We start from the raw sequence: 25,828 nt of genomic DNA, 5'->3' as shown, positions 1-25,828 counted from the left end.
CTGAAGGCCCTTGGCCACCAATGGAAGAATGAACTATAAAGGGCCTTCCCTTTATTAGGGAAGAAGAAAAGGTCATTATATTTTAGAAAATAAACATGTGTAAGTTGAGCTATCATTAGAAAGTGTTATCAGAGGAAGTGTAATACACATTTCGTGTGTGTATCACATCAAGCTTAGATTCTAAGGCCACTTCTTTCTTTCAGGAAGCACTGACCTTTCATGTTGCCCTCACACTTTATAAGGTGTATACTAGAAGAAATGTCCATCAACCTGAGCACTTCCTTGTGGTACGGTATCTACTTTAAAGACATGCTCATTATCAATGAAATCATTACTGATCTAAACTTCTACATTATTTCAACCTTGTGTAAGAGTTTTAACACTTAAAGCTCATTACTGTATATAGGAAGCCTCCAAGTAGTATTTATCATCTATCTGTCTGTCTGTCTGTCTGTCTGTTTATATCTATCCACCCATTACTTAGCTTTTTCTCTCAAGTCTAGCACTGTAGCTCTTTGGCCACACTTCCATTGCTAGCTTTTTGCAGGTTAGATAAGAGTTCCTCAGGTTTGTATGTCCAAGTCTGGCTTTGAACCTTGTTCCTCAGATCTCAGCCTCTTGAGTAGTAAGGATTACAGAAATGAGCCACCAGGCTTCCAAATAGCATTTAATAAGTGGACTCAAACTAGGCCTGGAGAAGGTGAAGTTTAAATCCTTCAAACAATGAGAATTTTCTTTTCTTTTTTTTTGCGGGGGCGGGGGGAGTCTGGTCGTGGAGCCTGAACTTGGCCTGGGAGCTGTCCCTCAGCTCTTCAGCTCAAGGCTAGCGCTCTACCACTTGAGCCACAACGCCACTTCCGGCTTTTTGCTTATGTGGTGCTGAGGAATCGAACCCAGGGCTTCATGCATGCAAGGCAAGTGCTCTACCACTGAGCCACCTTCCCAGCCCTACAATGAGAATTTTCTTTGCAGGAAAGCTAATAACAAATTAATATTATATATGTCAATTAGACATCATTTTTAGAGAATATTTGTGTAACTGTTTATATTCTTTTTAGGAGTAGTACTGGAGTTTGAACTGAACTTAGGCCCTTTTGCTTACTAGGTAGAGGCCCTCTACCCCTTGAGCCATGTCCCCAGCCCTACAACTGTCTATATGTATTATGTTTACAGTTAATTTTAAAATGTCAACAGTTGTGTTTAAATGTACTACTAGTTGTTTTTTTTACTGGTGGGAGAGCTCACTACTACAAATGTCTATAAGATGTAGTGTTTTAAGTGGAAAGTGATCTATATAGTACAAAAACATAGGTGACAAATGCCAAGCTGCATTTGCTGTCAGATAAACATCTACGGGGAACGAGCATTTTTTTTTTTTGTCTCTGTGCTTTGGTCCTTTATGGGGCTTGAACTCAGGGCCTGGGCACTGTGCTTGAGCTCATTTGCTCAAGGCTAGCACTCTACCACTTGGAGCCACAGCTCCATTTCCGGTTTCTGGTGGTTAACTGGAAATAAAGAGTTTCACAGACTTTTCCTGCCCAGGCTGACTTTGAATTGCAGTCCTCAGATCTCAGCCTTCTGAGTAGCTAGGACTGCAGGTGTGAGCCACCAGCATCCACTATGGAATGTATATGTTTGCCATACCATTTTTCATCTGAACAAAGGCAGAAACAAATCTAGAATCTAGAAGCAATGATAATGATGTAGAGTAAGTAACACTGTTATTTTCTTCTGTCAATTATTTTTTCAGGATATTTAATATTGTGGCAATAGCCATACTGATCCTTGGAGATATAGATGCTGGAAGGCATCCTATCCAAGGAACCCAAGAGTGTTTTTGGAATACTGTATTCTTGGAATACATTTTTGAGTGGCACTAGAGTTATAAATTGCTGCAAGTTTATCAATAAAGGAAGCCAACTGAATTTGTGATCATCAAGTAAAAGGAAACTTTTACTCTTTAGTGGTATTGTTAATGTAGTACAAAACAGTTAGGGGGAAGTCTCCCATGTGTTTTCTAGAGCCAGAATCTGACCTACTTTCAAGCAAGGTTTCAATTATCACCCATCAGGCATATCAGTGAGAGAGGACGTGATATTGCTAGTCTGGTCTATGAAGATCAATTGAGTAAAATGAAAACAACTATAAAACTAGAAGCATCTATAGACAAATAGTTCCCTTGTTCCAGCTTAATTTTATTTTAATTACTAGAAATGAGAAAAAAAATCAGTAATACTTGGAACAAGAAGAGAATGGGCTCATGCATTCTAGGCAAGTTCTCTACCACTGAGAAAAACAACTGTGAGCAAAAGAAGTTTAAAATATATGAGAAAATGAAATCCCAAATTATGTAAAATCAGAATTCCTTCTTTGAAAGCAGCAAGGTAACTTTAGCAGTCAGTATTGAAGTGTAAAAAAGATTTAACAAAGCAGCAAAGTGAGAGTACTTTGTACATGTAGTATTCCATAAAGTTCCCGACTACTGATAAACTATCACAGGCAATAGAGTTACTATTAAAATGAGTATTATTTTTGGCTGATACCAGGGTTATTAACTCTGGGGTTCTTACTTTTTCCATTTGCTTCCTCTACCACGTTAGCCATATTTTTCTTTGAAGGTTAGTTTGGAGATGAAGTCCAAGGACCGTCCAGCCCAGGCTAGCTTTTATTTTTGTCTGCTGAGTAGCTAGGGTTATAGGCATGAGCCACTGGGGCCTACTCTAACTCATTTTCCTGTGGGCGTGTGTGTGTGTGCGTGCATGTGCATGTGTATGTGTACATTTATTTTTTTGACAGTTACCTCTCCCTTTACTTTCCCCCAGTTTCCCTTTCTCATCCCTGCCCACAAGTTACACTGGTCATTTTCCACACATTTTCCACATAGTATACACTGAATAATATTATTGCATTTGTTCACCATTCCAATTGTCATCCTCCTAATCTAATTTTTTTAAAGGTAATTCTAGAGGGGTTTTTGTAGAGCCATAGAGCTTAATTCCTGAACAGAGAAAATAAGCTACAAGGCCCAATGAACAAAGTATAAGTATTTATGAGTCACTAGTACATGAATGCTGGTATATACACAGAATTAAATATAAATGCTTCCTTATAGTCCACATAGTACAAAGTACCACTGAAAATACTTCTCAGTCAAGCTCTGAGCACTTTTTATTATTATCTTTAATTAATATACAAAGGAACTGCCATTTAATGAAGCATACAATTTATCTTCCCTTTCAACATTTTCACCCATCTCTCCCTTACTCCTCTCCTTTTCCTCACTCTCCATAATTTTGTAGGAGATAGGTTGGATTCTCTCTTTTATTTTGTCGGTCATGGGGCTTGAACTCAGCCCGAATGCTGCCCTTCAGCTCTTTAGCTCAAGGCTAGCGCTCTACCACTTGAGCCACAGTGCCACTTCCGGTTTTCTGAGTGGTCTATTGGAGATAAGAGTCTCTCGGACTTTCCTGCTCCAGCTGGCTTTGAACGGTGACCCTCAAATCTCAGCCTTCAGAGTAGCTAGGATTACAGGCATGAGCCACCTGCGCCAGGCTAGATTGGATTCTTATGTACATTTTCTGCCTCTTCTCTTCATCCATTTACCTTTTTCCCCTTGATCCCACCCACTCTTTTCAAGTATCTGCTTCCTGGAGTTTTATTTTATTGAAATTTGTTCCATTTCTAAGGAATTACAATGATTTGAGATCTCCTTTGAATATACCATATTCTAGTTAATACATTTGTTTATACTTGCATACTACCCAATGTATTCACTTACAGATTTATAAACTGAGCTTTTACATAAGGGAAAACATTCAGACTTTGTCTCTTTGGGCCTTACTACATTTAACATAATTTTTCCAGGTCTTTCCATTTCTTTACAAATAGTACAATATCTATCATTCTTTCTAATGGGTGAATAAAATTCCATAGTGTAAATATACCACATTTTCTTGATCCATTTGTCCATTAAGGGGCATCTGGGTTGATTTCCTACCTTAGGTATGGTGAACAGTGCTGCAATAATAAACATGGTTATGCTGGTGGATTTACTGTATCCTGGTATATAATCTTTTGGGTAAATCTGAGCATTCTTTTTAATGATCAACTGACTGAATTAAGATTCTGAAGGAGACAAAGGAGAGAAGGGGATAATGTCATACCTACACTTTGCTAAAATGTTCAAGTGGGAACGTAAGAGGATGTTAAGATGGAGAAGAAGTATATCGCAAAAACATGTTGGAATAAAATGCTTATTTCATAATTTTCCTGAAGGCCAGTTTGTAAAATGTACAATAATGTTATTGATCAACTTCACCAATAATTATCTTCTGTTCAAGTGAAGACTAATAATAATTACAACATAACAGTATAATTATCTTTAGAGTACCATTAATTTTGTAAGAATTATTTATTACATAATTATGTTTTATCTGAAAGCTTAAAGCACACACACTAAAAGCTGGGGACTGGTGGCTCATTCCTATAATCCTGGCTATTCAGGAGGTTGAGACCTGAGGGTCATGGTTTGAAGCCAGCCTGGGCAGGAAAGTCCATTAGACTCTTTTTTTTTTTTTGGGTCCGGTAGGGGGCTTGAACTCTGGGCCTGGGCGCTGTCCCTCAGCTCTTCAGCTCAAGGCTGGCGCTCTACCACTTGAGCCACAGCGCCACTTCCGGCTTTTTTCTTTTTGCTTATGTGATGCTGAGGAATCGAACCCAGGGCCTCAGGCATGCAAGGCAAGCACTCTACCACTGAGCCACCTTCCCAGCCCGGCCATTAGACTCTTATCTCCAATAAACTACTCAGAAAAAGCCAGGAGTAAAACTGTGGCTCAAGTGATAAGAGTGCTAGCCTTGAGCAAAGAAGCTGAGGACTCACTCAAGCTGGAATTCAAGCCCCAGAATCGACATAAAACAAACACTAAAATAAAAACAGCAAAAAATGTTTATAAATGAGCCGGGCACCGGTGGCTCATGCCTGTAATCCTAGCTACTCAGGAGGCTGAGATCTGAGGATCGTGGTTCAAAGCCAGCCCGGCAAGAAAGTCCCCGTGAAACTCTTATCTCCAATAAACCACCAGAAAACCAGAAGTGGCACTGTAGCTCAAGTGATAGAGAGCTCGGAGCTGAAGAGCAGTGCTCAGGCCCAGTGTTCAAGCCCTACCCCCCCCAAAACACACACACACACACACACACACACACACACACACACACACACACACACACACACACACACACACACACACACACACACACACACACACACACACACACACGAAAGGCTACGAGGCCACTACAGAATATGTTCAATTGATTGTTTTCTTGCTGTTTTATTAAGTATAGATTACTTTCCCTTTAAAATTCCAAATATTTTTTTTTTGTCGGTCGTGGGGCTTGAACTCTGGGCCTGGGTGCTGTCCCTCAGCTCTTCAGCTCAAAGCGAGCACTCTACCACTTGAGCCATAGCACCACTTCCGGTTTTCTGGTGGTTTATTGGAGATAGGAGTCTCACGGTCTCTCCTGCCCGGGCTGGCTTTGAACCGCGATCCTCAGATCTCAGCCTCCATAATTTTTAGGATTAAGATTTCCAACAAGCCATTTGTGGTATCTTAAATATTTACTCTCATCAGAGCACCTAATGGTTATTTCTATAGTCCTAGCTACTCAAGAAGCTGAAATCTAAGGATCTGGGCAGAAAAAGCAGTGAGACTCTAATCTTCAATTAACAAAAAAGCCAAAATTGGAGGTATGGCTCAAATGGTAGGGCACTAGCTATATGTGAAGAAGCCAAATGAGAACGTAAGGCCTGAGTTCAAGCCTTGGTACTGGCACATGTGCGTGTACGCATGTGCACACACACATGCATACACACACAAGTTTTATTCTCTAAACAATGCAATTTCATATCCTAATAACTATTTCATGAGTGATACTAAAACATTTCAACATGGTTTTATTTTTCTTCATTTGTCAGAATGAAATAGAAGAATGACTTTAGAATTAGTAAAATCTAGGTTGAATCTTATCTCCATCATTTATTTCCTAACTAGATAATCTTGAAGAAGCTGTTTCTCTGAGCTTTCCTTTCTTCACCTGTGACATAGAGACAATAAAAAAGACTTCATCCAAGATGTTAATGTATTAAACAGAGAAGCTCCTAGTAGAGTGATACAACATAAAGGCAATAGACTGAAGTTCTATTTCCATGATTTCAGCACTCCTTTAACATCAAATTCTGTATAGCAAATATTTGAACACTGCATAAGCAATTAAGAAAAGGGGGAGTCTACTTTCTTATTTTGAACAAACAGAGGTTTTACTTAAGTAAATTTTTGATGCTTGCTTTAATTTTAGGCTAATGAGATTTTTACATTTTGAAGAGAAACAACATACTCTCATCAAAACAACAACTAAACAACATTCATGAAACTAGTTAATATCTTGCATAGGAACTGTTAAAAATCTTTCTGGAAAGCAGTTTGGTGGTATCAAGGGGAGTATGTGTACCTATATATTTTATATATTGACTACAATAAGGATAATATAGAATATGCAGTTATTTACACTAATATATACTACTAAAAGATCAGATGCAATATGAATGTCCATCAAGAAAGAATTGGTTATAGCAATAGATATCTATAGCATCTAAATTATATGTAATTAGAAATATTATTTGCTTAAGGATATGTAGTGATGGCTACAAATAAATGTATCAGTCTTGGACATTTTGGCTATTTAAAAATTTTGTTTTATTGTTGTGTTTTTTAAACAAACTCTCACAATGTAGCCTAGGCTGGCTTTAACTCATTTAAATCCTCCTATATTTCATTCAGTCTCCCAAGTGCTGCCCATCTAGCTGGTACTTGATAAACTATTATTGTGTAAGCCACAAATAAGTAAACAAATTAAAAACTTATTTTATCTGATAATATGAAGACAAGTTACAAGTTTTAGTTGATTAAGTACATTACAAAAAATAGTAAATAAATCAATTATAAAAAAGGAACTACGTTTCTTAAATATACATTTAAATATATTATATATATATATACATTAAATATATTTACCTGATGATGAGGATGTTATTGCAGTTGAAGAAGATGAATCAAGAGATGGTCCAAAGAGAGGGTCCCAAGCAAGTAAATCACTGTTCCCTTTTCTTCCATATCATTAAAAAAAAAGTAAGAATTAGTATAAAATCTAATGGTTTTTTTGGTGCCTATCCTGGGACTTGAACTCAGGACCTGGGAACTGTCCCTGGGCTTTTTGGTTGTGGGTTAGCACTTTACCATTTGAACCACAGCTCTAGTTCCAGCTTTTTGATAGTTAATTAGGAGATAAAGGGTCTCACAAACTATCCTGCCCCAACTAACACCAGTGCCTGGTTAATAAGTTATTTTTATTTCACAAAATTCAAAGAGTTCAATATTCAGTGTTTAAAATCTGTGTGTTCTACCAATGGTTTACATGAAGAAATTTAATAAACAGCCTCAATAAACTGGCAGTTGAAGTTGGCAAGAGAAAGTGAAGATTAATTGCCCTCCTACCTTATCAAATGTTAGCAACCTTGATAAATGTTAGCAGCCTTGATACTGACAATTGTGGAAGGCTGTTGAAAAGTAGCAGAGAGTCTAAATGAGCTAGTGTCATACAGCTAGTGTATTCTAAAACAGTCTCAGCTCTGAGCTAGTGTCATACAGCTAGTGTATTCTAAAACAGTCTCAGCTCTGCTGACTCACACCTAGTACCCACTCTTGGATAGAAAGTTTAAGAAACACACAACTCATTAAAAATTTTATAAGCCACATTTATTTTCAAAGATGGAGAAAATAGGTAAAGGACTCTTTAAAAGTCATAAGTACATAAAAGTGGCTTAAATATTTTAATGTATCAAACAGTCATTATTCTAAAAATATTTTAGGAGATTTTAAATAGAAAGCACAACTACCCAAAAAATGTTAAAACTATCTAAAAATGTTTACCTAATATATCAACATGAATGTATGGAAGTGTATTACTAAGTTTGATAAAGCTTAAAAAGTTTAAAGTGCTAACGTATTTATCCTAAAAACATTAAATCCAATAAATACTACAACCATGGTCAGTTAGTGCTTCAAAGGCACCAAATAACTATTTTAAACTTAAACTATCTTTTTCCCTAAGCCTTTTTATAAAGGCTAACTCCTTTTTTTTTTTTTGGGGGGGGAGGGGGGGTCTGGTCGTGGGGCCTGAACAATGCGCCTGGGCACTGTCCCTCAGCTCTTCAGTTCAAGGCTAGGGCTCTACCATTTGAGCCACAGTGCCACTTCTGGCTTTTTTCTTTTTTCTTATGTGGTGCTGAGGAATTGAACCCAGGGCCTCATGCATGCAAGGCAAGAGCTCTGCCACTGAGCCACCTTCCCAGCCCTAGGCTAACTCCTTTTTAAGTTAAAAGATCAATTTAGCTAGCTGTGGGTGGCTCATACCTGTAATCCTAGCTACTCAAGAAGCTGAGATCTGAGGATCCTAGTTTGCAGCAATCCATGGCAGAAAAATTCATGAGACTTTTATCTCCAATTAACTACCAGAAAAAGCCAAAAGTGAAGCTGTCAACTAAGTGAGAAAAGTGCTAGCCTTGAACAAACAAACAAACAAACAAAAAGATAAAACAAAAAGCCTAGGTCTTGAATTCAAGTCCCAGGTTACAAATAAAGTCAATTTAAAGATAGTATTCTTTCTAATAAAGAAGTGAAGAGGAACTCATACAACTCTAACTTTTTTTTTTCTAAGACTGCTAAAGCCATCTTAATTCAAACACTTTCTCATTGAAATACAATTTATTTTAAAGTTGAAGCAGTGCCGGGCGCTGGTGGCTCACGCCTGTAATCCTAGCTACTCAGGAGGCTGAGATCTTAGGATCGCGGTTCAAAGCCAGCCTGGGCAGAAGAGACCGTGAAACTCCTATATCCAATAAACCACCAGAAAATCGGAAGTGGCGCTGTAGCTCAAGTGGTAGAGCGCTCGCTTTGAGCTGAAGAGCTGAGGGACAGTGCCCAGGCCCAGAGTTCAAGCCCCACAACCGACAAAAAAAAAATAAATAAAGTTGAAGCAGTGAGGCCACCAAGACAAAGTTCACTTAAATATTTTAATCACTGGAAAAAGAAATACTAAATTAATAAAGAACTTAAGACATTTAACACTCCAAGATGGCCATCTCATAGTTCAGAAATATGCCAACTAAGCTAGAGAGTTCCCTAGAGAAAAGAACAAAAGGAACCTATTTAAAATCTGTATTGGAAGAAAGGAAGGACTAAATAAGCAAAGTACAAATATTCTGTAAGATACTATAACGTAAGACACATAATTCGCATTATGCATTTATAAAAACCTACACAATATACAACATCAAGAGGGAACTCTTTAACTTATCAACTCAGAGTGATTGTAAACTCTGGTGGGGAATATATGAGAAATCTTTATACATTCTCTGAACCTAAAACTGCTCTAAAATATCGAAAAAAAATTTTCCTTTTTTTGTCAGCTGTAGGGCTTGAACTCAAGAGCCTGGACACTGTCCCAGAGCTTTTCTTCTCAAGGCTAGCAGTCTACCCATTTTGAGCCAGTTTTCTGGTAGTTCATTGGAGATAAGAATCTTAACAGATTTTCCTACCTGGACCAGCTTCAAATGGTGATCCTCAAATCTCAGCCTCCTAAGTAGCTAGGATTACAGGCATGAACAACTATCACCTGGCTATTACATCTATTTACCTGGCTATTACATCTATTTTTAAAAAATAAACAGGTAACTTACTCATTGGATGAAGCAGATGACTTTGATTTTGTTAACTCCTCATCTAATTAAAAAATTAAAACAAAAGATTCATAATCTGAGAAAATAATAAAAAGAGAAACTACCCACATATCCCAATCCTATGAACAATTTCAGAATTCTGGAACTGAAAACGAAAGTAATCAGAGGGAAAAACTTAAGCTGATTTTCCCTTGAACCTCAATTTCTTCCAACAGATTTGGGAAGAAATTATTTAAAATCAATCATGGTATTCACTAAAATAAACTTACTATTCAAGAGAGAGGAAGTATGAGCTGTAGCTTTAAAACTTAGGAGAAAAACATGTTTGCAAATTTTACTAAAGAATTTTAATTGATGAATCACAAAAGCAGATTTCAAGTTTTAAGAATATTATTAGTGATAATTATATTCACTAAAGGTAGTGATTAATCCTGTAGGCACTATTTTCAAATGAAAGTTTTAGAGCAACCTAGAGCACGTCTGTATTGCTGCCTATGCATTTGTTATGTGTCTTGTTTCACAAGTAAGTGATAAACAGGAGAATGGGATCAGTTACACAAAAGTCATGATAGTACCTCATGTTATACAACACTAAGAGGTGATGAACACCAAGAAAGTGAGTGTGAGTGCTATCGCACATTCCTGAGGAGTACTACATTCTTCTATGTGGCTTGGTTTAGCTGCTAAGTGTTTTGCCTCAAACCATTTATTGTACTATTTTCCATCTTTCTCCATTTGCCCTCATCTCCGTAATTCATCAGTCTCAGTTATCCTCTAAGGCTGGTAATGATGAAAAAACTATTTCTACAATTACACAGGGTTATAAGACAAAATGCCTGGTAGTTTTAGAGACATAACTGTCAACTTACTAGAGGAATTCCGATTCATCTGTACCTAAAACAGAAATGCAAAAACTAAGTACCATTGAACAAACAACTTAATTTGGCAATGAAATACTGCACAAAACGTTAATACTGGTAATCCTAGTTTTCAGCTGCTTTTAGTATATCTGATCAATTGTAAAATTTATTAACATAAAACAGAAACTTTTCACTATTTCTATAAGAAATAGCAATACAAGGACCTTTAATGATCAATAACATGTTCCTAAAATATTAAAACAACAACTACAGTGAGATACTATAACTTCTTTAAATAAAACACAAATTTTTGAAACCCAATGTTTAATGATCACAATGCTTTTTAAGTCAATATCAAAAACAGAAAATCTTGCACTTACTGGACTGTGTCTCTAGTGGTACATGGAAAAAAAAAAAAAGAAAGACAGTGTTCAGTATAGAATTTAGTCTTCCTATTTTGCTGCTTCTCTTTCCTTCTGAATTCTATCTAAAATAAACATTTTAAAACACAGACGTTGTTATTGTTGTTGTTGTTTGTCAGTCATGGGGCCTGAACTCTGGGCCTGGGTGCTGTCCCTCAGATCTTCAGCTCAAGGCTAGCGCTTTACCACTTGAGCCACAGCGCCACTTCCAGCTTTTTCTGCTTATGTGGTGCTGAGGAATCAAACCCAAGGCCTCATGCATGCAAGGCAAGCACTCTACCACTGAGCCACCTTCCCAGCCCAAAACCCAGACATTGTTAAGGAGCAAAAATTGAGTAACAATCAAACTCAAGCACAAGTGGCATCTTAACTACTCAGAAGAATTGAGATCAAAGGATCACAGTTTGAAGCCAGCCCTGCCAAGTCAATAAACCAGTAAAACGCTGGAAGTAGAGCTGTAGCTCAAGTGGGAGAGGACTAGCCTTGAGCAAAAAAGCAGACAGTACCCAGGTCCTGAGTTCAAATCTCAGTATTGACCTCTGCTCTAAATATAAAACAACAAACCAAAACAAAGTACACTCAAAGAACTTCTTTTCGAATCCAATGTTAACTATTAAAATTTTCTTGATTATTTTCTGAGTATAAAATTAATGCATATTTATTTTAAAACAAGTTGAAGAAAAAGAAGCACAAAAAAGAATCTACAACTATCTGTAATTTACTATCTAGAGGAGATAATCAACACTTTGGTATATTGGTGTTTCTCTAGGCTTTCATTTTATTTTATTTATCTGTGTATCTATTTTAAATTAGTCAGGCTCTTACACAATAATTTTTTTTTTTTTTTTGGTTGGTTGTGGGGCCTGAACTCTGTGCCTGGGTACTGTCCCTCAGCTCTTCAGCTCAAGGTTACTGCTCTACCACTTGAGCCACAGCGCTACTTCTGGTTTTTTTTTTTTCTTTCTGCTTATGTGGTACTGAGGAATCAAACCCAGGGCCTCATGCATGTAAGGCAAGCGCTCTACCACTGAGCCACCTTCCCAGCCCCACAATAAATTTTTAATGGTTTACAATTCTCTACTTCATATTTACATCAACTCTCTTTGTAACTAAGTATTAGTCACAATGTTACAAATAGTGATGCTACAATAAATCCTTTTTTTTTTTTTTGGGTCCGGTCATGGAGCCTGAACTCTGGGCCTGGGTGCTGTCCCTAAGCTCTTCAGCTCAAGGCTAGCGCTCTACCACTTGGGCCACAGGGCCACTTCCGGCTTATGTGGTGCTGAGGAATCAAACCCAGGGTCTCAGGCATGCAAGGCAAGCACTCCACCACTGAGCCACCTTCCACCTTCCCAGCCCCTCCTAAATCCTTCTTGGGATAGGGGTAAACTCAGTGACAGGATACCTGCCCAGCAAGCACAAGGCTCTGGGGTTTAATACTCAGCACCAGGGGTGGGAAAAGAGAGGAAGTAATCTTTTTAGAGGGAAAACAATAGTTTTTAAATTAAATTCTAAAAGTGAGTATCTGGAAAAAAAACTTTTTTACAAAGTAACAGGCAGAGGTTACTTAAAATATATAATTAGGTAATTTAAAATGTAAGAAAGCTAGACACCCTGGTGGCTGCAATCCTAGCTACTCACAAAGCTGAGAGCAGGCCAAGAGGTGGTACTTACTTCTGTAATCCTAGCGACTCAAATAACTTAGATCAGAGCATTGCAGTTTGAAGCTAGCTGGGAGCAGGAAAGTCCATTAAACTCTGATTGCCATTAACCACCAAAAAGTTGGAAATGGAGCTGTGGCTAGCTCCTTGAGCAAAAAGTTCCAGGACATGACCCAGGGTATGAGTTCAAATCCCAGGACTGGCACCAAAAAAGAAAGTGAGCAGAGTTGATTTTACAATAAAAAGTTAGATGTGTGTGTGTGTGTGTGTCTGTGTGTGTGTAAGAAAAAGAGAGGATGGGGGGAGGGAGAGAGAGGGGTGAAGGAAGGAAGGTGAGGAAGGGAGGAAAAGAAGGGAGGGAAGGAAGGGAGGAGAGAGGGACCGAGGGAGGGAGGGAGGGATCTGATGAGTCCTGATTCAAAGCCAGACTGGGCAGGAAAGCCCTAGAGGTTCCATTTCTAACATAGCCAGCCAAAAAAAAAGTAGGACTAAAGTAATAGAGTGCCAGTCTAACAAGTGTAAGGTCCTGAATTCAAAGCCTGTATTGCAAGAGAGAGAGAGAGAGAGAGAAGAGAGAGAAGGAGAGAGAAGGAGAGGAAGAGAGGGAGGGAGGGAGGGAGGGAGGGAAGGAGGGAGGGAGGGAAGGGAAGGGAAGGACAGATGGAAGGGAGAGAGCAAGAGAGCGAGAGCGAGAGGGGGGGAGGGAGGGAGGGAGTCAAAAAAGTGAGAACTTCTGTTCATTATGAGAAAAACTAAATTCATCAATTAAGAAAATGTACAGACCCACTTAACGTTCTAAGATATGCTTTTTCTCACATAGGTAATACTTCTGAATTCAGAATGACATTATCAAGGGGGAGATATTATCGAAACTTTTATTACAGATATGTTTTATTTCTTCCACAAAAGCAAATGTTAATGATATACAAAAAGGGAAAATATAAAGGGGCTTGGAGTGTTGCTCAGCAGAATAGTACCTACCTAGCATTCAAAAGAGGAAATAGTTCACTCCCAACCCCAGTACCAAAAAAATAAAAGCAAAGAATTAATTGGAATTTCCTTTTATGTAATGTTTATAAAACATAAAAGTAAAACTTTAGAATTAGAGGGGGGAAAGATTAATACTGCAAATTCACAAAGTCTGCCTGAGATCTATATATATATATATATATATATATATATAGAGAGAGAGAGAGAGAGAGAGAGAGAGAGAGAGAGCTGTGTATAAAAATTTGAAGAAATGCTGGGTGCTGGTGGCTCATTCCTGTAATCCTACCTACTCAGGAGGCTGAGATCTGAGGATCAAGGTTCAAAGCCAGCCCAGGCAGGAAAGTCCACGAGACTCTTATCGCCAATAAATCACTAGAAAACTGGAAGTGGCGCTGTGGCTCAAGCAGTAGCAGGCTCGCCTTGAGCTGAGGGATTGTGCCCAAGCCCAGAGTTCAAGCCCCACGACCAACCAAAAACATTAATAAAAATTTAAAGACATAGTTGTGAATTTTCCACTTTTGTAAAATACTTTCAAAATCAAGGTAAAAGCCAAACCCAAAGTGTATATAAAAATAATAAACTAATATTTTCTCACGAAAAATGCTTTAGATTAAATGATGTCTTTCTTACTTTTTTCTTAAAATTAACAAGATGCAGTAAATAAGGCAAAAATAAATACATAATGACTTCTACAACAGAGTAGAAATTTGTTCAGGTTTTCACTTACAGATATTGCTGGGGAGAGTGATATATTCCCTATGGATACTTTCAATTCATCCAAAGAAGCCATTGTGTGGTGTGAGTTACTTGGATGCATAGGCTTAATTTCTATGCGGTACTTCTTTGGTTCTTCATCTTCAGAGTCAGAATCACTAGATGAATAAAAATGATTCTCTTTGGTATGTGAGTATCAGTTAAAGAATTTAGTTTTTAAATTGCCTTAATGCCTAATCAGTTTTCCCCACACTTATATAAAACGAAACACAACCCTTAAGGGTAAAATAAATTAACAAATGAACTACCACTTTTATTAACAAAAACATATAAAATGAAGAACAGTCATGGTTTATTATAACTAATTTAAAAACTGAAGTCTTTTAACATTGTGTGTGCATTTTGTTTTGCTGGTTTTGTGCTTATACTGAGGCTTGAACTCAGGACCTCATACTCAACATTTTTTCTTTTTTGCTCAAAGCTGTCACCCTATCCCTTGTGGGATGCTCCCAGTTCTGGCTTTTTCTTTTTTGGGAGGGGGGTTAATTGGAGGTAAGAGTTTTGTGGATTTATCTGTATTGGCTTACTTTTGACTTCAATCTTTAGATCTATGGTTCTTGAGCAGCCGGAATTGTAAGCAAGAGTCATTGTGCCCAGCAACACTGTTTTTCATATGCAACACAATCTCTAAGAATACCCCAAATAATGAAAGGATATCATTCTGATTTGCTTCTGGTTTAATACTATAGCCTTCTTCGTCTACATCAGGAATGTTCTATGGGAAAAAAAAAAAACAATTATTATAACAATTCCAAAATACAAAAGTATTATTAATTAGCCAAACAGCCTTAAATATTTCTGAGAAATTAAATCACTTATCAAATACCAATAGGTTCATAGAACTATTAGCATCACAGGAAAATTAACTTGTTTTTAGTTAATCAGCTTCAAATAATCTATGCTTCAGATGTCCGAACACCTGCAAAAACAGACAGAATTACAACTCAAAATTTCAAGGTATAAAAATTACAGCAGCCGGGGGCTGGGGTTTAGCCCAGCGGAAGGGCGATCGCCCGGTGCGGTGCGCGCCCGGCACGCGTACGGCCCTGGGTTCAATCCTCAGCCCTGGGGAAAAAAAAAAAATTACAGCGGCCGGACGCTGGTGGCTCACTTCTATAATCCTAGCTACTCAGGAGGCTGAGATCTGAGGATCGTGGTTCGAAGCCAGCCTGAGCAGGAAAGTCATGAGACTCTTATCTCCAGAAAGCCGGAGTGGCCCTGTGACTCAAGCTTGCCTTGAACTGAAGAGCTGAGGGATAGCGCCCAAGCCCAGAGTTCAAGCCTCACAACCAACCACAACAACAAGCCGCTGGGCACCAGCGGCTCACGCCTGCAATCCTAGCTACTCAGGAGTCTGAGATCTGAGGATTGTGGTTCAAAGCAATCCCGGGCAGGAAAGTCCATGAGACTCTTATCGCCAATAAACCACCAGGAAACCGGAAGTGGTGCTGTGGCTGAAGCGGTAGAGCGCTAGCCTTGCGCTGAAGAGCTGAGGGACAGTGCCCAGGCCCAGAGTTCAAGCCCCACAACCGACAAAAATAGATAAATAAATAATTATATATTATAAAAAGGTAAAGTCCAATTTGGAGTGTTCAAAATCTATTATTTCCACTGGAGGCATGGCTCAAGTTACAGAGCACCAGCCAACCACTGAGTGTGAGGTCTTGAGCTCAAACCCCACTATCACCAAAATCTACCATTTCTTTCATGAATTAAAAAGGCTATTCTTTAAAAATGCACTTTTGGGGGGGGGGGTGATGGGAAGGGGGTGATGGGAAGGGGAAGGGGAAACAAAAAAGGAGGCAACAATGCTTGATAAGAAATGTACTCATTATCTTGCCCATGTAATTGTAACCCCTCTGTACGGTATTTTCACAATAAAAAAAAAAAGGAAAGAAAAAAGAAAAAATGCACTTTTAAGCTAAATAGTCTCAATACTATCAAAAGGTATATGGAAAAAGAAATATAATGTTTCACTGAGTTGCTTAAAGTCTAAGTGAGCTAATAAACTCTAGGACAGTGCATAAATATATATCAACATCTTACAGTTATTAGTGCTTCTTGAAAAGGTAGCCTTAATAGAAAACAAAAACTGAAATGCAATCAGCAAAATCAGACTAAAAGAACTACCAAAGCAAACTTCCCAGTCTCTTCAACAAATAAAAGTTAAAGAAGGAAGGGGAATCTACAGATCAAAGGAGATTTAGACATACCAACAAAATAAAAGTGTAATAAAACTGGCATTAAGCTGAGTACCAGTGGTTTACGCCTGTAATCCTAGCTACTGAAGAGGCTGAGATCTGAGGATGAAGAGGCTGAGATCTGAGGATCGCAGTTCAAAGCCAGCCCCAGTAGGAAAGTCTGTGAGATTCTTATTTCCAATTAACCACCAGAAAACTGGAAGTGGTGCTGTGGCTCAAACGGTAGAGAATTCACCTTGAACTCAGGGACATCGCCCAGGCCCAGAGTTCAAGCCCCACGAGTGGCAAAAACACACAAAAAAATCCAAAAAACTGGCATTGAAAGCTAATAATAAATAATAAAGACAAACACTGAAAGGCTTCTTGAAAACAGTAAGGAGTTAGCAGAATTGTTTTCCAGCATGATGGCATTTTGATTATGTTTCAGACATACACAATGTTTCATCAGTTAGAATATATTATTCGGTTATCTGGGGATGGAAAGTGGACAGGAAGAATTGGTTATGGAAAACTTGCAGCTGGTTGATGAGTACATGAGATATTATGGTACTACTGAATGTATTTTGCATTTACTTAAAATTCAATATAATAAAAAGTTACTAAAAATCTAGCTGGCAGTATAAAACACAGCAAGTTACTAAATATTCTGGCTTGGCTGTAAATTAGTTTCAAAACATTTTAAGAGCTTTTCTGTTCATATCATAAAATTTCCACAGGTGTAGAGAACAAAGAACATGATGAATAAAGAAATCTATCATAAACCAAGATATAGAAAGTAGATAGCTCAGGTGCACAGTTAATATTTACTTTTTCAAGGTAAAAGAAATGGTAAACCTGAACACTGATGAGGAGTCAACAAATATAGATGTTATAAAAATAAGAAGAGATACACTGGGAGGAATATATTTTAAAACAAGAAAAAAAGAGATAAAATTCTTGGGTCTGAGGAACTGGAGCGGGGGAGGTGGTAAATAAAAAAGAGAAGAAGGGCTGGGAAGGTGGCTCAGTGGTAGAGTGCTTACCTTACATGCATGAGGCCCTGAGTTTGATTCCTCAGCACCACATAAGCAGAAGAAAAAAAAGAGCCGGAAGTGGCGCTGTGGCTCAAGTGGTAGAGTGCTAGCCTTGAGCTGAAGAGCTAAGGGACAGTGCCCAGGCCCAGAGTTCAGGCCCCACGACCAGACCGCCCCCCCCCCCCCAAAAAAAACACTGGAAAAATCTGAACAAACTAAACCTGGATGTCTATAGAAGAGAACATTGACATCAAAGGAATCAAGGAGAGGAACACTTTCTTAGTTCCTGGAAATACACATGGAAGTATTTAGAGGTAAAGGACTATAATATACTAACATATTAAAATGAATCATAAAATAAATAATATAAATACATGTTCATATAGAAAAAGAACAAAATGTTTAGTAAAGCAAATGTAGTAGAAAAGTAAAATGGACCTAGAATTCTGTGTATTATTTTGTTATTATTTCAAAATAAAAAGTTATACCTTCCTGCCAAATCTAGCAATTTAGAAGATGAAAAGCTAGGGTGAAGATGGAAAAATAATATCTCATGGAAAACAGATTCCATGAATAAAGAGATGGCAGATGTCATAGTTATAGTAACAGAAATACTACACTTACTTTCAGTATTATATACTGCTTGTTAATATATAGATATTACTATGTGGAATACTTAAAAAGTTAGAAACTTTCTAAGTGTGGCTTCATTAGAAAAGCTAAGATTTTTCAAGATATTTTATCCCTACTCCAAGTATGCTAGATTTTGCTTTCCACAGTTTCAGTTATCTGTGGTCAATTGTGGTCTGAAAATATGAAACTAAAAATTCCAGAAATAAAAAAATCTACACATTTTAAGTAACTTTTATTATGGTAATTTTTATAGCTATTCTACTTATTGTTGTTAATCTTTTACTGTGCTTAACTTATGAAATTATCACAGGCCTAAATACACATAGGGAAAAACTGATATATAACCATATATATATATATATATATATATATATATATATATACACATATATATGTATATATATGTGTCAAGAGCTACATATGTATATATCTGACATGTATTTGTTTATGTATAAGTATATAAACAGATAAATGCATACATGGTAAGATGAGGGGGTGTTATGTCTTCTGCAGGTTCCATCTAGAATTTGGTAATTGATACTACTTTGCTTAAAATGTATTATATAGTATGATGTAATAATTTTAAATGAAATCAATCTGTTTTCTACGAGATTTTAAATTATATGCACCACATAAAAAAATGGCAAATGTGGGCTGGGAAGGTGGCTCAGTGGTAGAGTGCTTGGCTTGCATGCATGAGGCCCTGGGCTCGATTCCTCAGCACCACATATGCAGAAAAAGCCAGAAGTGGCGCTGTGGCTCAAGTGGTAGAGCGCTAGCCTTGAGCTGAAGAGCTGAGGGACAGCACCCCGGCCCAGAGTTCAGGCCCCACAACCGGCAAAAAAAAAAAGGCAAATGTTTGAGATGATGGATTTATCATCCATCTGGATTTATCTGAATATTACTGTAAAAAGACACTGAAATGTAATACCTGATAAATACGTGTGATTACTATACCAAAAATAAAAATGTTAAATTTTTAAGTGTTAATTTAAAAATTAACTTCTAAAGTAAATTTTTAAATTTTATTAAGATAGAGATTGGCAACTACATATGATATACCAGAAAACCACTTCACATACAGGTAAGTGGAAAAAAAAAGTGTAAGAAATATCAAGCAAACATTAGTATTATTATGTAAATAAGGCAAAAATGTGTCAAATTAAGAGTGATTGTCTTGGCACTAAAGTAGATTTCAGAAGAAAATTAACAGAGCATTAAGGAACCTAAGATATACACAAACACTTCTGACAGCCTCAAACTAGAAACTACTAAAATATGCTTTAATAGGTGAATGATTAAACCAACTTTGGAATATTTAATTCCTGGAATACTACTCAGCAATAGAAAAGAACAAACTCTTTATATAAATAACAACTAGATAAATCTGAAGAGAACTGTGATGCATGGAAAAAGCCAATCTCAAAGAGCACTATATAATTCCCTTTATAAAATATTCTGGGTTAACAAAATTATAGAAATACAGAAGAGATTAGTGGCTGACAGAGATTAAGATAGGGGAAGAGAAAGAAAAGTACTTAGTTAAAAAAAAAAAAAGACAACCAACATGAGGGATCTTTGTGGTAATGAACTGAATGAGGATGCTATCACAGTTGTGATAGTTTTACTAGACATCTCCTTCAGGAGAAAGGAATGGTGGGTATGTAAGATTGTTCTCTCCTAGTTTTGGAATCTTCCATATATCTAAAATTATTTCCAAAGAAAATGTAGTTTGTGATTTTTGGTAGTACTGGAGTTTTAACTTGGGGCCTTGTGTTTGCTGGGCTTGCTAGCCATGTCTCTAGCCCCAAAAAGTTAATTTTTTTAAAGCAGTGATTCAAAGCACACTAGTTTTTCAGTGCTAAGACTATTCAAAGAAATACGATATGATACTAACAAAAACTTACACAGTACCTTGTATTTATCCTTCCTCATCTACTTAGGGTTTTTACAGTAGAGTCCCACACTGCTAAAGTGAAACATTAAGTTAAAAGCAACATGAAGAACAGAACAGGCAGCCAGGCGCCAGTGGCTCACGCCTGTAATCCTAGCTACTCAGGAGGCTGAAATCTGAGGATCACAGTTCAAAGCCATCCCGGGTAGGAAATTCCATGAGACTCTTATCTCCAATAAGTAGTGCTATGGCTCAAGTGGTAGAGCACTTGCCTTGAGCTAAAGAAAGCAGGGAAAGTGCCCAAGCTGAGAGTTCAAGCCCCATGACCAACAACAAAAAAGAACAGAACAGGTAATTTCACCTATCAATTTTAAAGATAACTGTGACGGGTAGTAGTGTTTTCTACACTATGAGGAAGTTCAAGAGTCAATGGACATGGTCCCACCTTACTTGGTAGACAATGATCAGGAGTATCTCTGGGCTAGAGTTACTGAGATTGCATGACAATCAATATATGAGTGCAGTGGCATGCACCTATCTATCCTAGCCAGGCAGGAAACACAATTAATATGACCTTGGTCCATGGCTTAAGTGATAGAATACTTGCCTAGAAAGCATGAGACCCTAAGGTCAACCTCCAGCACCCCCCCAAAAAAGAAGTCACTGGAATGTCAATGGAATTGGGAGACATTGGCCAAAAACAACAATTACACTTCTTACATTCCAAAGAAAAAGTTCCTCAAATTAATTTAAAGGTCTTCAAAGGAGAACAGCAATCAACAATAATTTCCCTACCAAGAGAATCTAATCATGTTTTTTTAAAATAACTAGTAATGTAAAGCCATAAATGGATCATAAGTAATAATTGGCCATAAATATAAGAGAACAACAGAAATGACCATCTTCTTTCCCTGTTGATCATCACTGTAACCAAAGGTAACTTACTGTCCAAAGGTTGTGACTCATTCTTCAAAGGGGAAAAAAAAAAAAAAATCACACATATGCCAAGACCATACTTCATTTTAATTAATTTCTTTCCATATGGGCCAAAACAGATCAACCTAATTCTTTGTAACTTCTATTACCTGATCACCAAGTGAATGTTTAATCATTTAACCAGTTCTTATTTTGACAATTGCTTTGGTGGTCTACTTTTTGCTATTATGATGTTTCCCCTTCTATATATGTATATATCTGATCAAAAGTATTTTTGCATGTATATACCGTAGGTACAGGATGTTCTGCAAACACAACCATAACAATAATTCCAAGTAGGAGATTTCGTACTTAAAAAGAAAACACTTTATTGAGTGTCAATGTCACTACCAAATTATCTACAAGACTGTACCACTTTCTATTTGTTTTTTGTTTTTTTTGGGTCCAGTCGTGGGGCCTGAACTCTGGGCCTGGGCGCTGTCCCTCAGCTCTTCAGCTCAAGGCTAGCACTCTACCACTTGAGCCACAGCGCCACTTCTGGCTTTTTTCTTTTTGCTTATGTGGTGCTAAGGAATCGAACCCAAGGCCTTGAGCATGCAAGGCAAGCGCTCTACCGCTGAGCCACCTTCCCAGCCCTCTATTTCTGTTAACAGTGACAATGTATTAAAAAATTCCTAATACCAGGCAACAATGGCTCACGCCCGTAAATCCTAGCTACTCAGGAGGGTGAGATCTGAGGATCTCAGTTCAAAGCCAGCAAGTCCCAGCCCGGGCAGGAAAGTCCATGAGAGTCTTATCTCCAATAAACTTCTCAGAAAACCAAAGTGGAGCTGTGGCTCAAGTGGTAGAAGCTCTAGCCTTGAGCTGAAGAACTGAGGGACAGACAGCGCCCAGGCCCAGAGTTCAAGCCCCACGACTGACCAAAAGAAAAAGAAAATTCCTAATATGATTGCAGAATATACTGTTCAATTTATATCACTTTTGAGTAATACTCATTATGGTTGTTCATCACATTTCCTTTTATGAAAATCTAATTTCTTCCTATGTCCTTTCCCTATTAGCACTTAATTTTTATATTAATTGGAATGATTACTTTAAAAATAAAAACAAATATCCCTGTGTAACATATCCTGAAAACATGCTCTACCAGCGTACTGATAACTGAAATTCTTTTTTGTTTTTTTGGGTCCGGTCTTGGGGCCTGAACTCTGGGCCTGGACGCTGTCCCTCAGCTCTTCAGCTCAAGGCTAGCACTCTACCACTTGAGCCACAGCGCCACTTCCGGCTTCTTTCTTTTTGCTTATGTGGTGCTAAGGAATTGAACCCAGGGCCTCATGCATGCAAGGCAAGCACTCTACCACTGAGCCACCTTCCCAGCCCGGTGTGGTTTTTAATTTATTTATTTTATTTTATTTTTTTGTCAGTCATGGGGCTTGAACACAGGGCCTGGGCGCTGTCCCTGAGCCTCTCTGTGTTCAAGACTATAGCTCTACCACTTGAGCCACAAAGCCACTTCCCTGAAATTCTTCTAAGTTGTATTTTTTTCTAATTAGATTTTTCCATTTCTACACAGCCACATTTACCAATCTCTTCTTGCATAGATTAGAATTTCATGTTCTCTCTAGCCCTTTCTTAATTCATTATAAGTACTGGCTAAAGTTTAAAAGTAGATAACACTGATCATCAGAAAGAGTGTCAATCTGCTACTAAGACAATCAAAGCCATTTAAGGAAGTATATATAAAAGAAACAAAGTACTGAAGGATTTTATTCAACGTAGCAACCATTTAAAATAAAGGCTATAAATAATTAGATGCAAACTAAAATGCATGAGAGCTATAGTGAATGCTAAACACATTTGCTGTTTCATTAATCAGTTAATCAAGGCATCAAGAGTAAATGTTTCTTAACTCCAAAAACACTGATGATCTTAACTCCAAATCCTACCAGAAATCTATTTGATTTTCATATAATTTCGTAAATCATAACTTTCTTTTAAAAATGCTGAACATTTAAAAAGAAATATAGAAGAAAAATTCTAGTTTACTTAAGCTAAGGTATATAAAACATGTTTCACAAAACATTTTTAGTTCTATATTTTGGTACATCATTATACCCTAAAAGATCAAAATATTCCAAAGGAAATAACAGTTGTGTGATAAGAACAATAAGCAAAAGAGAATAATTGAAATTCCTACACTTATCAACATGGTGTCTAATGAACAGTTTGAAAATGTATCTATCAATCAGCACATAATTTACAGATTCATAAATCTACTCTGCCACTGTACCACCAGAAGCTCCATTTAGTACCTTCTTTAATTATATACACATTAACAATTACATTTAATCAAGTAAATAACCTTTCTTTAAACTAAAGGCACAGAAAAATACTGACCATGATTGTTGTAATTATTTCTAATATGATAATCTCTTAACTGAAAACCCAAATTCATGAACAGGTGAGGGTGTACTTTACACAGCTGAGACTGAATCAGTAAGGGCAACACATTTTAAAATACAGCCTGTAGATCTTCTCTCTGGCGTGTTTCCCAAGCAGGTGAAGGGGGGTAGGGAAGGGAGGGGAAACATGCTGGTATGGCACAATGTCAATTTTGAAAGTATAAAGTCCAGTTTTTACAGAAGTGAGAAATACTTTCTACTTAACAGGAAAGTATATGGCAATGTAAAATCAAAACTGATTTTTAAAAATAATTTTAACAATAAACTTTAATATGTTTGGTATTTTTCTTTTAAAGATTGGCTAGCAACTCAAATATGCTTTTCTGTTTTAATGAAAACAGCAAATTTAAATTGTATCAAGGTTAAATCTACTTACAAGTGAATCTGCATCAGGACATTCCCTATTAAAGCAAACAAAGTATTAGAAACATTCAACTATTAGCACTATCTGTTTAATTACATATTTTTAAAATATGAGCCAAATTATTTCAAGCAATTCTAAGGACAGTACCATAATATTTGCTGAAACAAAATATAGCTTACAAATACTCTAAAAATTATTTTCAACAGCATTTTTTCTCCTATGAAAATATTCATATCGTATCAAAACTTGTCATTACTATAAGGCTTTCAAATCTTTTTATTATCCAAGTAGAGGCAAAAAATAGTTAAAATCCTTTATAAAGAAAAAAAAAGGCTTGGCTTTAAAAAGCAAGGTCTAGCTGAGCACTGTGGCTTATGCCTATAATCCTAGCTTCTTAATAGGCTGAAATCTGAGATTCTCAATTTGAAGCAGTGTGGACAAAAACTGTCTGTAAGGCCCCATCCTCAATCAATAAAATGCCAACTGGGAGCAAGGCTCAAGGATCAAGTGGTAGAATGACAGTTGTGAGCAAGAAAGCCAAGAGCCCTTAGTTTAAGCTTCAGCATAAAAAAAAGACAAGGTCTATATTTAAAGCCAGCAATCTAAATACTTAAAGTCAATTGATAACTTTATATTTGATAAATAAAAATTTTTAATTATAATTTTTTAAATACCACCCTTTCATTTGATGTACTTTTTGTAACAGCATATACAGAAGTCACAACTAGTTTTTCCATATATTCTAGATGAACAGACTTCTCCTTGGAATGACTTTCTAGTATAATGCAATAGAGTTGACAAATAATATTTTATCATTTAACTGATGAACAAATTAATGCATGCACACAAACTAGTGAAAATTATTGCTTGAAATGTAAAATAAAAACATAAAGATAAAAATTTCATAAAGTTAAAGCTACTGAGGCCATGAGAATTAGGTTCTCATTCTTCTCAGAATTTCTTAAGAATTTCTATGTATATAATCTGAAACAAGCAGATTTAGAATGCATTTTGGACTTCAACTTGAGACAATTAATATATATATCAGAATCTTCTAGAAACAGGTAATGTCAATCTACCCAAGATTAGCACAAAGCAGAAAAATTTACAAGCTGAAATTCTGTTAAAGAAAGATAGGATGGAACAATTTTTTTAAATGAAAAGCAAAGAGATCCTTTTAATTCAAGTGAAATATTCAACAAACACTAGATCCACTTAAAAATCAGTTTTATTTTTTTAAAAAATCACCTTTTAAAGCCAGTCTTAATGGCACAAGCCCATAATCCCAGCTATACTAGAAGATGACACCAGAGGATCACCTGAACCTAGGAGCTTGAGACCAGCCTAGACAACATAGCAAGGCCCAGTTTCAAAAAAACAGTAACAACAACAACAAAAAACCACCAGTCACTGGTGGCTCACACTGTAATCCTAACTACTTGGGAGGCAGATAGCTGGAAGATCAAAGTTATGGTCCAGTACAGGCAAAACAGTTCATGAGGCTCCATCCTAACAAAAAAAGCTATGCATGTTGGCTCATCCCTGTCATGTACTACCGAAGTATAAATAGGAGTACTGTGGTCAGGCCATATTGGACAATGATTAAGACCTTATCGTTAAAAAGAAAAAAAGTCTAGAGTTATGGATCAAGTGGTACAGCAAGCATGAAACACTGAGTTCCAACCCAGTATCATAAAAAGTCACTTAAAATTACAAATTTTAGAACTTACTTTTCTTATTGGTAAAGATTATTATGTTAAAAAAAAAAAAAAAGGTAAGCCAGGCACCAATGGCTCACACCTGTAATCCTAGCTACTCAAGAGAC

The 25,828-nt window shown here is 37.0% G+C and overlaps 1 protein-coding gene across 1 annotated transcript in view; it reads right to left on the bottom strand.

Annotated features, from left to right (window-relative positions):
• Positions 1-25,828, bottom strand: part of Fcho2 (FCH and mu domain containing endocytic adaptor 2) — a 130,126-nt gene that overhangs the window by 26,815 nt on the left and 77,483 nt on the right. Inside the window, exons 11-17 of the mRNA XM_042690722.1 lie at positions 24,016-24,040; positions 15,158-15,215; positions 14,454-14,629; positions 11,034-11,045; positions 10,663-10,687; positions 9,794-9,836; positions 7,071-7,162 (exon numbers count right to left, since the gene is read on the bottom strand). Of these exons, the coding sequence (XP_042546656.1) occupies positions 7,071-7,162; positions 9,794-9,836; positions 10,663-10,687; positions 11,034-11,045; positions 14,454-14,629; positions 15,158-15,215; positions 24,016-24,040 (431 nt within the window). The remainder of the gene's footprint in view (positions 1-7,070; positions 7,163-9,793; positions 9,837-10,662; positions 10,688-11,033; positions 11,046-14,453; positions 14,630-15,157; positions 15,216-24,015; positions 24,041-25,828) is intronic.

Source organism: Dipodomys spectabilis, unplaced genomic scaffold, assembly GCF_019054845.1.
Source record: "Dipodomys spectabilis isolate Male_0828 unplaced genomic scaffold, ASM1905484v1 ptg000140l, whole genome shotgun sequence".
NCBI lineage: Eukaryota > Metazoa > Chordata > Mammalia > Rodentia > Heteromyidae > Dipodomys > Dipodomys spectabilis.
Note: the sequence above shows the minus strand (reverse complement) of the source record. Positions and strands in the feature narration are given on the sequence as shown.